The 15,348-nt window shown below is 47.0% G+C and overlaps 2 protein-coding genes and 1 long non-coding RNA gene across 4 annotated transcripts; 1 reads left to right on the top strand and 2 right to left on the bottom strand.

Annotated features, from left to right (window-relative positions):
- Positions 1 to 1,329: 1,329 nt before the first annotated feature.
- Positions 1,330 to 4,741, bottom strand: LOC112875555 (protein PLASTID MOVEMENT IMPAIRED 1-like). Its single transcript, XM_025939437.1, has one exon. It carries the CDS (start codon positions 4,034 to 4,036, stop codon positions 1,532 to 1,534), a length of 2,505 nt encoding a protein of 834 aa, XP_025795222.1. The 5' UTR covers positions 4,037 to 4,741; the 3' UTR covers positions 1,330 to 1,531.
- Positions 4,742 to 6,669: 1,928 nt separating this feature from the next.
- Positions 6,670 to 7,858, top strand: LOC112875405. Its single transcript, XR_003225186.1, has 2 exons — positions 6,670 to 6,948; positions 7,589 to 7,858. It is a non-coding gene; the product is annotated as an uncharacterized LOC112875405 (long non-coding RNA).
- On the bottom strand, positions 7,390 to 12,314 carry LOC112875404 (calcium-dependent protein kinase 23-like). Of its 2 annotated transcripts, none has more exons than XM_025939246.1 (8): positions 12,051 to 12,314; positions 10,715 to 11,404; positions 10,199 to 10,342; positions 9,962 to 10,114; positions 9,651 to 9,763; positions 8,943 to 9,110; positions 8,264 to 8,488; positions 7,390 to 7,808 (listed from the first exon to the last, which is right to left on the bottom strand). In XM_025939246.1, exons 2-8 carry the CDS (start codon positions 11,400 to 11,402, stop codon positions 7,686 to 7,688), a joined length of 1,614 nt encoding a protein of 537 aa, XP_025795031.1. In that variant the 5' UTR covers positions 11,403 to 11,404; positions 12,051 to 12,314; the 3' UTR covers positions 7,390 to 7,685. The 2 variants fall into 2 exon arrangements, with proteins under 2 accessions (XP_025795031.1, XP_025795030.1); XM_025939245.1 differs by having other exon boundaries at positions 10,715 to 11,410; positions 12,051 to 12,307.
- Between the last annotated feature and the right edge of the window lie 3,034 nt (positions 12,315 to 15,348).

The raw sequence follows: 15,348 nt of genomic DNA on the forward strand, positions 1-15,348 counted from the left end.
GGCGGGATGCTCCCTCAGGGACCCGTTCGCGAATAAGAAAAGTTTCTTATTCGCGAAGGGGCCCTCGGGGGGGGCCTGGAAAAATTTTTTTGAGGGTCCCGCCCGCTGGTTGGGCGGGATGTCCCCGGCCCCACACCTCCCGCCCGATGATCGGGCGGGGGGCACCCATTTTTCAAATTTTTCTCAACCGGCACCCCTTTTTGGAATTTTAATTTTTTTTAAACCCTTTTTTAAAAAAAGCGCGCGAACTGGGTGGGCTCCGGAGGTGGCCCGGCCCATTCTTTCTTGGGCTCCAGGCCCAGTGCAAACAAAGGAAAAATGAGGCAAAACAATCATAAATAACTTGGACTTCCAACCATTTCCTTGAGAAGCCAGCAAGCTTTACAAATTCCTATATTTCAAGAAGCTCCCTCCGTTCTTTAAAAGAAGTCACACTAAAACATTAGCACAAATATGAAATAACTTTGGTTGCCTCTATTCATTAGCAGTATCTGGCGCTAATTGACTGTTAAAGGATAACAATCCTTTCAGGGGAGAAAAGGTGCGTTGTTCAAGATGGTTGTTGCGCCCATATGCTCGGGAAGAAGAATTGTAGGGTGGGGTGGTGGTCATGGTTCGAGATCTAAGGGTTCTATATGTCGCTGGACTGGGAGAGATGGTCGTGGATGATGGTTGGGTTGGTGACACTGTCGAACACAGGGTAGATCGGTAGTGTCAAGATAGGATTACCTTAGAAATGGAGTTCATTTATTTTCGAGGAAAGGGTCGCTGTAATGAATCGATGGAGATGCCGCCAGTATGCGCAGAGCATGGCACCATTGCATTGTGCTTCTTGTATACAGCCGTACAGGTATACTGTGGGAGATAGAGAGGATTCAACGGAGGTCGGCGAAAGAGCAACGTCCATTGACGGATAACGTCTTCAGTTTTTTTTAATTCTGGATTACTAAATCTCCTACCCAAACAATGCTTGACGTTTAGGAAAATTAGTTCAAAAATAAGCTAATTTGTTTATTCTAAACCCTACACCTATCTCTACTATTAATAAAGCAAGCAATGATTTCATCGGAATACAGGTGACTCGTATATTGAGTCAAGGGTTCGAAACCATTTAGAATTAACGCTTAACAAGTATAATAAAATAGAAAAAGACTGATATCCTCGCTCGACACTTACTACATTATTATAAAATATATATAATATATCTATTTCTAATTAATATATTTTATATGATTTTTTTAGCAACGCACGGATATATTTGCTACTATATTTAAGAATGGAGAGGATAACATTTTCTGATTTTGAATGGTGGCACAACAAATATGGACGTCTTAAATTGACATGACGATCAAAAATTGTAACGTACTCCGTTCAAAAAATAAAATAAAATTGTAATGTACCGCACAAACTGACAATTCTACACTACTGATCGCACATGTACATCCACATATTTATGCCACTGGAATCTACGAGATACATCATGGAATCTAGTTCGATGCGCTCATCTGCACGTGTGACACGTACTCACGATTCAGACTTGCAGATGGCCTCCCGTGCTGCTGGCGCCAATCCTCACGTCCGGGTTCCGCACCGTCTTGAGCCACATCCCGGCGAGCACCCGCGACGAGAGGCTCCACACGACGTCGGGCCGCTGCACTACCCTCGCTCTCGCCCTCGCCTGCGCCGTCGGCGTCGCCGCCCTCCTGCCGACGCGGGCCGGCCCGTGCGCGAGCATCCACTGCAGCGCCGTCAGCTTCTGCCTCTCCGCGCCCCAGCTCGCGCTCCCGCCGGCGCCCGACGGCGGGCACCTCACCTGCACGCCGCCGACGTGCAGGCTCCGCACCTTGAACCTCCCGGCGCTGTGGCCGGCCGCGCCCAGCAGCCTCGCCGACTGCACGACGGCGACCATCGGCGCGCCCACCGCCTCGTACCGCCGCGACGGGTCGCGCACCTGGATGGCCGCCACCAGCGTGACGCGCCCGTCCGAGCCGCCGGACCACTCGTCCGAGGGCACCAGCGCGTCGAACACGCTCGCGTCCCCAGCGGCCGCCGCCACCTCGAACGGCGCGTCCTCGTCGGCCACCTCGGCCTGGACCGCGAGCGCGTCGACGGCCATGGCCTCCAGCTTCTGCAGGGAGAAGGCCAGCACCTCCTCCAGCGACTCCGGGTCGTCCCCCGCGCTCCAGATTCCCGTGGCGACGCGCTCGCTCCGGCCCTCGGACAAGGCCATCGCGAGCTTCCGGACGAGCTGCACGGATCGCGCCGCGCTCGAGCTCGCGCCCTCGGTGCGCCGCCCGCCGATGACCGCCTCCGCGATGCCCTCGAAACCCACCTGCTCGGGCGTCTTCCCCATAATATCATCCATGCCACCCAGCGACGCCAACTTGCGGCGCACCTCGTCGGCGCCGCCCGCCGCCGCCATCTTTTGGAGCACGTCGAACCCGGTCGCCGCCAGGGCGCCCGGCAGCACGAACGGCCGGGACACCTGCATGGCGAGCTTCGGGGGGCCATCTCTGCTCGCCAGTGGCAAGTCGAACGGGTTCATGGACACCAGGAACCCACCGTCACGCGTTTGCACGGCAGGCCCGATGGCCCGCCCCAAATCCGGCACCACGGGAGGCGCCGCCGTCCTTGGCGACGGCGACTGGCTTCTTGGCGTCACGGGCTGCTTGAGCCTGTTTTTGTCAATCTCCACCTCAAGCTTCCTAAGGAACTCCACAGTCACCATCTCTTCATCTGCTTCCAGTCGCTGCTGCTGCTGATCCACCGCCTTCGGTGACTTCTTCCCGCCGCTGGTCATCAACGCCTCGATGGCCTCGATCTGCTCGGCAATGGAGTCGAGCTCCCGCAGCACGTCGCGGTGAGCCTGGTAATGAACGACTTCTTTGACCGTTTCAACGCCCTTCTCCACGACCTCGTACTCCGGGAGGCTGTACATGTCTCCGGCGTCGGTGGTGGATGCAGAAACCTCGTCGTCGTCGGGCTTCCGAGGTATCTGAAGAGACGTTACAGGATCTCCATTCTCGTCGATGCGGAGCCTTTCGAGAAGCTGCTTGTAAGCCCTCATGGATGGTGAGATGGAAGCGTCGGACGGTGAAAGCTTGGGCTTGGGCCTGCTTGAAATACTGAAGGAATTCTTGTTGTGAGCCCTCGCGCGAGAGGGTGCCGGAAACACGTCCGCCGTGGTCTCCGCCGCTTGCGTGTAGAGGCTGAGCCCCGCGTCATCCATGAGCTGAAACCCCAGCTTGAGCAGCAGCTCTCCGCCGGCCGCTTTGCCGGAGAGCGCGAACGTCCTGTCGAACCACCTGACGCGGCGTCCCTCGGAGCTTGCCTTGGCGACGGAGTCGAGCACGAGCGAGCTGACGTCGACGGTGTGCGCGCCCAGGTTGGCGCCCCGCGCCTCGATGGCGACGACCGACACGACGAACCTCCGCGGCTCGAGCTTGAGCGGCTTCCCGGTGCCCGCGCCGCCGGTGAAGAAGAGGTTGCACCTGACGAAGAGCGTCTCGTCGAAGTCCACGGCGCCGCCGCGCACCCGACACGGCATGGTCTGCACCGCGCCGTCCCTGGTCTCCGCCTTGCGCACGGTGACGGCGAGTCGGAGCCCCTCCATGGAGTCCGGCAGGCGGCGGACGGCGTCGGCCTCGATCGAGAACAGGCACGCCGCGCGGCGCATCCCGAGGTGCGCCAGAGCGCGCACCGGCCTCCAGTTCCGCCATGCCGACGCCTGTCTACCCTTGCCACCCCCCGTCCCCGCGCCTGACGCGGAGCTCCACGAGTCAGAGGCCGCCGTCTCCGAGGCCGGGGCCCTAGAGCGCCACAGCGACAGGGAGACGCGGCGGGACGACTGCGTCCTCCGGTCGTCCCGCCGCGGCCCGTCGACGATGCGCGGGCCGTCCCGCTCCCCCGCACCGGAGCGCACGATGGCCAGCGACGCGGCGCGGCGGTGGAGGTCGTTCGGCCCGTCGAGGTAGTCGCTGAGGCTGGTGCCGTAGCTCGCCGGACGAGGAGCCCCCTCGCCGCCCGATCCGGCCATGTGGGAGCACCTCGCACGGTCACACTCGCTTGTACGTACGCTGTCTGCTCGGGAACTCGTGGCGCGCGCTAGCTAGCTAGCTAGTAGCTCGTACGCCCTCGCCTCCTCGCCCTCGGCAGTAGCTTTTAGCGCTGCCGTGTTGGCGCGAACGCGGGTTGAAAACGGAGAGCCTACCTACCAACTACCAGTACTAGTCCACGGCCCCGCCGGCCGGGACACACACACACTCTCTCTCTCTCTCTCTCTCTCTCTCTCTCTCAATCCGACGGCTCCGGCTCCGCCCGCCCCGGCGTCGTTGGTCCGATCGATGGCTCGCGATGGCGCCATGCCCCTCCGCGCCCGTCCGATGGCTGCGGCTTATCCACGGCGGCGGAGCTCGAAGACCCCGGGACGGGAGGTTGTGGCCACAGCCACACCGCACGTCACGCGCGCGCACGGCGAGCGGGTGATGGAATTGAAGCCACGAGAATCTGGTGCCTGGTCCGATGGCCACGGACCCTCGCTCGCTGGCCGGGCTTCCTGTGACCGATCGATCGGGCCCTGGGGGCGAAGCAAAGTTGATGTGATCCGGCGTTAAATGCGGGAGGGGGAAAATGACGCCGGGGAAGAGGAGGGGAAGGAAGCCACCGCCGCCCGGCTGCGGTTTCTTGGCTGCGTGTAGGCGGTTCTTGCCGCGAGGAGAACCATTGGGATGGGAACGGTGAGCGTGTCGTCTTGTCCGCGAGCTCCCGGCGCCAGGGGGAGGTGGGAACCGGTCGCCGACGACCGGAACTTGCCGTGCCAAGGTTGCCAACGAAACGGGGGCTCCCGTTTACATGTACCAGCGGGATCTGGCTCGCTCGAACCCTCGTTCGTTCGTACTCGAGCAGGCGATTGACGGGACGCTAACAACTGGCTCGAATGATCCACCTATTCTCTTTGGTGTGAGGCACGCACCAGCATCTAAGCCACAATTTTCTTCGCTAGTCGTTGCAGTATGCGAGCGAAATAGGTCAGCTGATGTTTGACTATGCAATCTTTCGCTGACCTCAGTTTCTATATCGGTTCGCGAGTCATTTCAACGAGATGCTGTATTGTCCTTGAGGTCAGGTGATCGAGGTGACGCTACGGTTCACGGAAGACATTGGGCTCGGCACCCCGTAGAGCTGCTAAGGCACCTTTGGAACAAACGAAAACCAAGGGGTTTTTTTTTTGAAGTAATCTTAGGAGTACTATGAGATGCATGAATCCATAAAAATTTTGGAGAAAACGAATAGCATGAGGTTGGACCTCATGAAAACTTTTCTTTTGTGTCTATCTCTCCCTTCGAATTTTTCATGTGGTCCATCCAAATGCTACTTTAGAAACTTTTGCTACATTTTGAAATCATGTAGGATTTCAAATTTCGTGCAACTCTAGTCCCGCGTTTTTTTGTTTGCTGCGGTTTTGAGAATCATATATATGTTCCAAAAAGGTCCTAACTATATGAAATGTGATGCCTTGACGGGGGAAAAAGCACGACTGTCGCACCTTCAAGAGATAAACATGGGAAACTTTTTTAGGTAGAGGAAAATGTTCTGGACTTTTTGCATTGTGATGTATACAGCCACCGTCGCATTATTACATTATCCAAAAGCATAAAGTGCAGATGGGTTGAAAAATATAGCAAACTACATATGACATCAAACACATAGCGTACTGTGAAACTGCCATCCAGTCTTGGCAAATAACTTCATGGCCACCGCCTCCGTGGCATGGCATGCTTGCATCATATCCTCCTCCTCCTTCTCCTCCCTCCCTCCCTCTCCCTCTCTCTCTCTCCCTCTCCTATAACGATCTCCAGAATCTTAACCAGTATGTGGCCCTAAAAATTGCCGGCATAAAGAATGTTATAGGTTTATTATTAAAAGCAACATCATTGCAACATAACCATATGGTCCAAAAGATAGCAGCCACCCCCACTAAAACTTTTCTTCTTTGCTTAACTCCTGTGTTGATAAACATGGGAAATTTGCCATGCCAAAAGGCTAGCCTGCATTTTTCAAAAAAAGAAGAAGAAAAAGCCGGTTACAAGCAGGCGGTGTCGCAGCGTGTTTGGTTTGCTTGGACTGTACCGTCTCGAATCATTCCATCTAGAAAACTGAACCTCATCGAGTTGTTTGACTTAATTCGGACCTCTAAAAATATGAATCTGTGAACCAAGGTGCATTTTCATTCAAACTCGAGGAAAAATTTTGTGGACCACATCTTCATTCCGACTTTTGAAGTCTTTCCGTGCCATGTTCCCAATGGACATTTAGCCAAAGGAATCATAAATTCGTTTTCGTTTAAGAAAATCCCCCATTGAATTTGATTCCGTGAGAGAAAAACAGCGAGGAAGCTGACACCTTTGAAAGACATTACCACTGACGTGCCAAGACGATAGGCGTGTGCCTTTTTGTAACGGAGCCGGTGGCAGCAAGCAGGCAGCGCCCGCGCCGCGGGCCAATCGATCTCTCTCCAGAAGGATTTGCTTCCGAGCCCAGCAGATGACGATTCCCGGGCCGCCGCGCTGCCAAACAGGAAGCCAACAAGCCCAGCTAGCCGGCCTAGCCCTTGGCGTCGCGGTCACGCACGGCACGCGCTCCCTTTTCCGGCGCCCTGCTCCCGCCCACACCACACACGCCGGCGTCCGATCCCCAGCTCCAAGAAGCCCCCGGAATCACACGCGGCCGGCGGAAAGCGAAACCCCCGATGAGGCCGCGGCCGCGCCTGCCAACCCACGATTACATCTCCGTTGCCGTTGGCTGGCAGAGAGCAGACTCAGCAGAGCAGAGACCGAGCAGGGCGCGCGCTCGGCTCGGCGGCAGCCTGCCTCGAACACTTTCGAACTCCGGCGACTCCTCAGCCGCCGGCAGGCCGCAACGGCGACCCACGGCCACACGGCCATCCAGGTTAGTTACGGTCCGACGCCCCGCGCCCTCGCTTTGCCGCGCCGAGTTCCACCCCGACGGCTCACAGTGACCCTGGCATAGGATCACGACCACCCCCCGTGTACTCTGTTGGAACGTGGCATGTAATCATTCGTACAGAATTCATAAAAGATCCAGTGAAACCAGTTCACTTGGGCCAAATCACCGAACTGCCCAGATACCTGCAGATACTAGCTCACTTCACCAGCCCTGGTTAGCCTGTTCCCTTCTGTAAGATGGTTACTCCAGAATGGCTTGCAGACTACCTCAGGTTGGGGACTTCAGACATGGCTGGAGGCTGGAGGCTGGAGCCTGGAGCCTGGAGCCTGGGGAGATGTAAACCTTGCTGATTTTTCCTCCTAGCCTCATATTATCGATTGAACCATCACTCAATTGACCGCAGCAAAGAAGCAGAAGGGCACATTTCTTATATACTATTAAATCTATTATTAGATAGCAGGGTAGCAACCAAACAAACCAATCACTGATACATATATGACGACCGCAGATTTGTTCTTATAGAACACACGCCTATACTACTACCATTATGTTATTGAGTATTAGCCAGTCTTCGACCACTGCTCAACTATTCAGACTATGTTCTCTTCTCCTGGATTCACAGACCTTTGCCTAAGGGTGATGAGGAACCCCATGAAGAGCTGAAGAGAACGGTATCTTTGCGCGACAGGAACATCAGTAAACTTCAGGCGAAAGGAACATCAGTAAACTTCAGGTGCCTCCCTCAGGGGTACATTCAAGCTGCTTTCCATTGTTTGCCACCCAAGTCCAGAGTTGTTGCTTTGCATCATTGTGACAAACTCAGAATAGTTGGTCTGGCCATCCTGAAAATTTACAGAAAGAGAAGTTTACACACCAGATTTTTCACCAGGGATTTTTTTCCTCCATGCTATTTTTTTCTACACCTATTGTTCTGATCTTTGACAAGACAAGTGCCTTAATTAGATATAAATCAATCATATATATCAAAAGAACATGATAGTTCTTTTTCTACAAAGGCGCATGTTAGCACACATTTCTTTAGAAAATGGAAAAGAGGACATCTTGGTGCGGGTGTTAGGACTGCAAACTGTAAAAGTGTCATGCATGACCTTGTGGTTTTTCATCTCCTATCACCTAAGGCAGTTCTGAAAGTGAAATAATTTAGGACACCAATGCACTTTTGTCAAACATGAAAAACAGAACAATTTTCCAAAAACCCTAGATCATTCTATTCCATAAACTTCTTAAAAATCACTGATCTCATATAGCTTAGTAAGGAATCAGAAGGTAGACTTACATTGTTTTGATTAACCTCCAAAATTATCTCTTCAAGGAAAGCATCTTCCATGTTTTGTTCCACTTGAGGCTTTTGAAGCTTGTCGACGGTGATATAACCACTTCCATCTTTGTCAAAGTATGTAAAGGCAGGCATCGAGTGTTCTTTGTGTTCTATTTTACCAAGGGGTACTGTGGCGGCAATAAACTCCTCCCAATGGATACTGGTGGTGTTGTCGCTATCAGGCTGAAGTAGAATTCTTATAAGTTAAGTAGATACAAGCATCTCTACAAGGCTGATAGTATTTTAATATAAATCCAAACTACACTATATTGCAATGATGGACTCCCTCCATTTTTAAATATATGACGTTTAGACAAGCTAATTAGTGAACTAAAAAGACATGTTTCATTGCTTCTTCCACTGAGTCCATGGGTCACCAGAGTCCTCAGCCCATGGGCTTAGTAGAGTGAAGTGATGAAGACAGGAATTTACTATCTCATTTGTGTTCAAAAGAACCAATTCAGTAGAAAGTTCAACAGCATGATAGTACTAGTATTGCATATATGATGTCTAACACTCTTAACTTATATAATTCTTCCACTAGCACTTGGAAACACTATCACAAGTTTTAAAAATGATGCGACATATGTTCCCATATATTGCTACTTTGCTAGTACTTCATTCAGTAGCTACTTACCGCATCCATTAAACCGTTGATTTCAGTACGATTAAACACTGAGCAGCATCTTCTCAAACCTTCTTTAAGCTCACCCAAAGTAATCACGCCTCTGTTTTCGGTGTCCATTGCCTTGAACATTTCTCTTAACCTAGCAGTCTCCTGCTCTGAAAGATGCTCAGCAATAACCTGAATGCAAAGCAATTGGAAAGATTACTACGCAAAAAAGAAACAATTTAGGAAACAAATGAAACTTGATATTGTATCGCCATCCCAATACACACTATGAAACTACAGTACATTTGAATCAACCAAGAATGGCAGCTCAGAATGGTGAAGTGATCTGATCAAATACTGAGATTTGAAGCATCAACGAAACACATACGTTACTTACAATATGTGCACGGACAGACAATAATGGTGTTAGATATATGAATAGTAGAATAACATGGTTTAGGACACCAGTAGAGAATTCTGAATTCAAGAAAATTGATCTGCCCATTATTTACATTGCACCAATTAGGTTGATTTTAACCATTCATAGCAGGTGCGAATACTAGTGAAACTTTTATTATGTCATAACAAAGGATCCATGGTGGACAAAAGTAAATAAGTAATAAAAAATCAACCAAATATTTTCAATAGTCTACCTAAAGCTTCACCATGGTGATGAAATGAATAAAAACAACTTCACCATGGCAAGTGCAAATTAGGGGGGAAAACACATACCTGTCGAGCTAATTTCTTCAACTTATTTGTTGCAAATAACTTATTGAGACGAGAAACAGTGGGATCTCGAGTTTGATCAGTAGCCACTCCATTATCACATATCCAGGGATGCTCTGAGCATTTAGAAGAAAAGAATATTAAATTGTGAAAAAGTAACATTATGAACTCTTCGATCTTAGAATAGTTACTGCAAAATTGCTGGATAAAATTTGGTTTCGACTTTGAAGTCACTCCACAGAAAAGCAGGACACATGAATATGAGGTATTGAAATCAGGAAAAGTAATGTGGGCAAGGGTTAAACAACACTAACGTAGAACTTCATGGGCTTTCAATCGCTCTGACGGATAAGGGCAGAGCATCTTTCTTATAAGATCCTTTGCGCGGTCCGATATCCTCTGCCACTGTTCTGATTCTAAATCAAAATGCCCATCCTGAATTTTGTCATATACTCCTCTCCGTGTATCTGGTACATGATGAAATGAGTCATTTAGCACATTCAGAAAAAGGAAGTGAAATAAAACTTTAAATATATGTCCAGATAATTGACCTGCCCAAAATGGTGGCACTCCACTTAGCAATACATAGAGTATCACTCCAGCTGTCCATATGTCAGCCTCCGGTCCATAATGGTTCTGCAGTACCTCTGGAGCTATGTAATATGGGCTTCCCACTACTTCAGTGAAAACCTCTCCTGAGATTTTGCAACTCTGTATTCAGAAAAAGGCTCTGGAACAGGTGCATACTTCTACATCCCAGCATAAATTAAAGTTGGCTAGAGTTGAATCAGTCATGAAAAGAACTATACAAGGAGGAAAATATATCTATACTGTTCCATTCTGTTCAGGCCATAAAATAAGTACCAACAGAAAATACAATGCTTGACTTGCTGACCACACGAAAACCTTCTGTTGTATTACTATGTAATTCTTTTAGTTTTACCTGACAGATTGTTTGAATTAGAAGTATTTACAAACTAGCTCAAAACATCACTAGAGTAGCCCTTAACGAGTTCATCACTTGGCATATAAACAGCCTGATGTCTTGTATTTAAGAAATATAATACCTGGTTTGAAGAACACAGAGAGACCAAAGTCGATTACTTTTATCGACAAGTCATCATCTTTATCCTGTAAGAGGAAGTTTTCTGGCTTGAGATCCCGGTGCATGACCCCAAGTGAATGGCAGTTCTCTATGATTCCAACAATAATTCTCATAAGCTCTGCAGCCTTCTGCTCACTGTAATTCCCCTTTGTAATCCGGTGATATAGCTCACCACCTTCACAGAGCTCCATGACGATGTGCACGGCCTCCGCATCCTCGTATGCATCCTTGATGGTGACTATATTCTTTTGGCCTGAAAGATAACGCATTATCTGGATCTCGCGGCGCACATCCTCAATATCTTGCATGCTGACAAACTTCTTCTTCAAGATGGACTTGCATGCGTACTGACACCCAGTGCTGATTTCAGTGCAGAGGTAGGTGGTCCCATATTTACCATCTCCAAGTTTCCGGCCAAGGGTATAATGCTCTGTGACATTAGGAGTCTTTTGACCAAGGACAGAGATGGATGTTAACGTTCGTCTCAGTCCTTGCTGCATAAGATCTGCGACACTGGACCTAGATGACCCCGAGAAGCAATCCTCAGTATCGTCCCCATCATCGTACCTTGAAGCCAACCGCTCATTCTGATATCGGTTGTAATTGTTGTACTTGTTCCCATAGGTCCCATTTTGGCACTGATTTCCCATGCCTGCAACTACAGGGAATAAAATGCAAGTTAAACAAAATAGCTAATGCACTGTGGACAGTACCGGAGAAGCTCTGTAACAAGAAAACTCTACTGCCTACCCTATTTTTTTCTCTCCCCAACATATGTACCTTGTCAGAATTCCTAATTACAAGTAACAATTACTGCACAATAAATTTGGAGCCAAATCTAGCATAAAACAGAGCAGCCAACAGCAAAACTTCAACATTACCGCATATTATTAACAAAATAACAACAGCTAGTATTACCTACAATTTTCGAGCCCCATAAAATTTTTGGAGCAACAATTTCCCCGGCTTGGTGTATCAGTTTCGCTGTACCATATATAGCTAGCTTAAACCCCCACCCAAATTTAGGACCTTCTCCCAACGATAGTTCCCTTTCAGCTTGCTGCGGCCCACAATCCCGAACCCAAAAGTTCTTGGCACCAAAATTCACCCGGAAAACCTAGATTTCCACCAAATCCTGCCCTCGAATGCCTCCTAGAGGCCACAGCAACTCCCCAACCCACAGCTTCTAGCTTCTAGCTCAAGTCCTCTCCGAAACAGAAGAAATCTAAAACCGACAGCGCGCGAACGAGGTGAAATGCAAGTCCATGCGAACAGAAAGCGGCTCAGAAGGATCTTACCCGACGCTGCAGCCTCGATCGGAGCTGCGAGGCAGGAGAGCCGGGGAGAGGGACCGGGACCGGAATCCCTGCTTCCCCAGGGGCCTAAACGCAAAAACGAGAGGAGGAGAAAAATGGAGAGGAGCACTGAGGAGCCGGGAGGAGGAGAGGGCCTTTTTATACTCGGCGGCGGGGCGGGGTGGGCCGGTTGAGTGCCACGGCACCGTGCGGCGTGGAGGACAGGTTTTGCCGAGCTGGAGGTCTTCGTGGATGGCCGTGATTTCCCGCAATGGCAGATTGTTCAAGATCAACGGCTTTGACGGTAAACTTAGCATCCTTGCCATCTTTTTGTTGGTACAAGCAAATGCTACATTGAGTGTTGGTCCAAAACAGCAATAAATAATAATTTTTGTATAGTTGGATTCATACTCGTATGTTGTATTATTGCGGCGCATGTGATCTTCGTGTAAAGTATGAGATGCTTTTACGAGCTTAAGACAAATTATGCATCGTGTAAAGGAAAAAATTCTAGACATATAAGAATGGACAAGCATTTTTAGCTATGAGATGCGAATATCCATTGGATTCGAATTGTTTCACAACAAGATATGATGATTGTAAGCAAGGTTTTTCTAAAAGGAGTACAAGTATCTAGCACCTTCTTGCCATATTTTTGTTTAAAGCAATACTGATCAGAAATTTTTCTTCCTTGAGGGTCAGTTAAATAGCTGTAAACAACAATTGTGTATAATTGTGTCCATAGTTGTATGTTGTATTGGCGTGGAGTGTGAGATGCCTAATGCCCTTTAAGATAATATGTACACTATGTAAAGGAGCGGAGTTCATAAAAGGATTAGAGTGAACACATATTATTAGCTGTGGTATGCGAATATCCATTAGATTCAAATTGTTTCATGACAAGATAGTCCAATTTGTTACAAGCAAAAGTTCTTTTTGCTCCCAAAATAGTACGAGTGTTTAGCATTTTTCCTTGAGGATGATATAGACACATACTTAAGTTCATAGTTGTATGTTGTATTGTTGTGATGCCCATAATTTCTTGTATCAGGTGTGTGAATAACCATTAGACTCAAATTGTTTCACGACACAATATGATTATGGTCGATGTTGTTAGAGATTTATGAAATAATTAGTGCAAGTAAATTTCACTTTGCTAAAAAGAAGTACATATATTTAGCATCAGTGCTAAAGCTTCCCAAGTCATGAGCTATTCAAAACTAGCAATGAACTATTCATAACTCATAAATGTGCGGTAAATTTAGTATTTGTACCAGTATTTGTTGGTAGGATTTGGTGCTTAAGAGGGCTGCCCTTTTATTTTTGGGTGGTCCTGTTTGATAATGGCTAGGTGAGTAATTGTTTGTTGTATTGTTTCAATGTGCATGATTTTCGCCTGAAGTGTGAGAAGTTATGCAAGTTCATGAAAAATCATACATCATTTTTTGAAGAAGTGTTTCTATAAATGTGAGAATAGACATGCATTTCTAGCTTTAGTGTGCGAATAGGTTTGAACTTTGTTCACGATAAGATATGGATATAGTCCAAGTTGTAGGCGGCTTTTAATATCATAACTTAAAGCGAGTTTATATTTGATTCGAATAAGATACATGTATTTAGCATTTATAAACATATGATAAGCATATGATAAATCTAATATTTTAAACATGTGTTTGTCAGTGCAGCTTTTCTTCTCCCCTTGAAAAACTGAGTGATTAATGTTTGCCCAATAAAAAAGGAATTAGGAATCTATATCTCATCAATTAAAAAATAGGTTATCTAAACGGTGATAATCAACAACAATACACACAATAGGCACATCATTGTATGTTTTATTGTTTTTCTACGCATGTTTATGAAATTCTTAATCATATTTTCCATAATAAATATGAAAATTCAAGTAGTTGATGCACGGAATGCTAGCACATATTCAAATGCGAGGTTATAGGATAGCATGGTCGTGCAACAAGTGCATGTATACCGGTTATTGAAGGATGAGGTGTACATTGCTTCTCGCGTAAAATGCACCGCTGGTCCTCGAACTTGGCTCGGGATGTCATCCCGGTCCCTAAACTTTTAAAATATTTATTCAAATCCTCAAACTTGCTAATCATATCACGGGAGGTTCAAATCATAGTTGTTTAAGTTAAATCAAAAGTTATGAAACTTGTTTAAATAAAAAAATATACGCATAAAAATAATTCATACCAATTTACTTGTACAAATATAATTAAATACAAAAGATCTATAGAAAAAAATTGTAAAACAAGAAACACATATGATCAAATTTCTAAACGAAATAGAAAATAAAATGATAAATTTGGAGCAAAAATTGGAAAAGAAAATATTCGGCATAAAGTTTTGAAATAATATTTTGGAAAAAATTAGAAAATATAAGAGTTGAGCAAAAAAATTTAAAATAAAATTTGGACCAGCATGTAAGCTCCACATAAATTGAACACTTCCACTTTATAACTTAAAAATGATGATTTGGACTTCACATGATACGATTAGCAAGTTTGAGAATCTGAATATTCATTTTGAAAGTTTGGAGACCGGGATGACACCCCGAGCCAAGTTTGAAGAATGACGGTGCATTTTAGTCTTGCTTCTCCTCCAAACGATGGAATTTTCTAGGTTACGAACAATACTAGACTTTCACACGAGTGGTTTGTTGATGAGTATGTCACTTTCACACAGTTTTCACATTCCCCATTGGTGACACATACCTTAAATCAACGTAGGAGAGTTTCCCGGTTGTCTTATCACAAAACAAGGTTGATTACGTACATCAAAACATCATAATTTATAGCATCACAATAGAAAAAAAAGATACTGAGACTTGGTAGCGCTTTTGCCCAATCACCATAAGAAATGTGAGGATTCAAATTCCTCTACCTACAAAATTAAATAATTTTATAAGAAAGTATCCAACAAAGTCAAAATCTCGGTCGTAGCACCATTCGCATGATGTTATGGCTAGATGCTCCCAAACCGTTATATATCATACGGACATATAAGATCTGCTTGGTTGCCTACCAAAATGTGGGTATGCTAAAATATAGGCATGCTAATCTTTTAATAAAATTTTAGCAATTTTAGAAGGTAGGCTTTGTTTTGGATTCCAACCAAAGAAATGCTAAAATTTATATCTTGCCCATATTTTAGCATGGCAAATTTTGGTAGCCAACCAAGCAGACTAATGGTGCGCCGTGCATGTAGCAAAGTTGATTTTAGGACCGCAATCTTTTCTCCTTTGAATTGGGTCCAAATACCGCAATAAAAGCGGAAATGAAATTTG

Source organism: Panicum hallii, chromosome 9 (genome assembly GCF_002211085.1).
Source record: "Panicum hallii strain FIL2 chromosome 9, PHallii_v3.1, whole genome shotgun sequence".
Taxonomy (NCBI): Eukaryota; Viridiplantae; Streptophyta; class Magnoliopsida; order Poales; family Poaceae; genus Panicum; species Panicum hallii.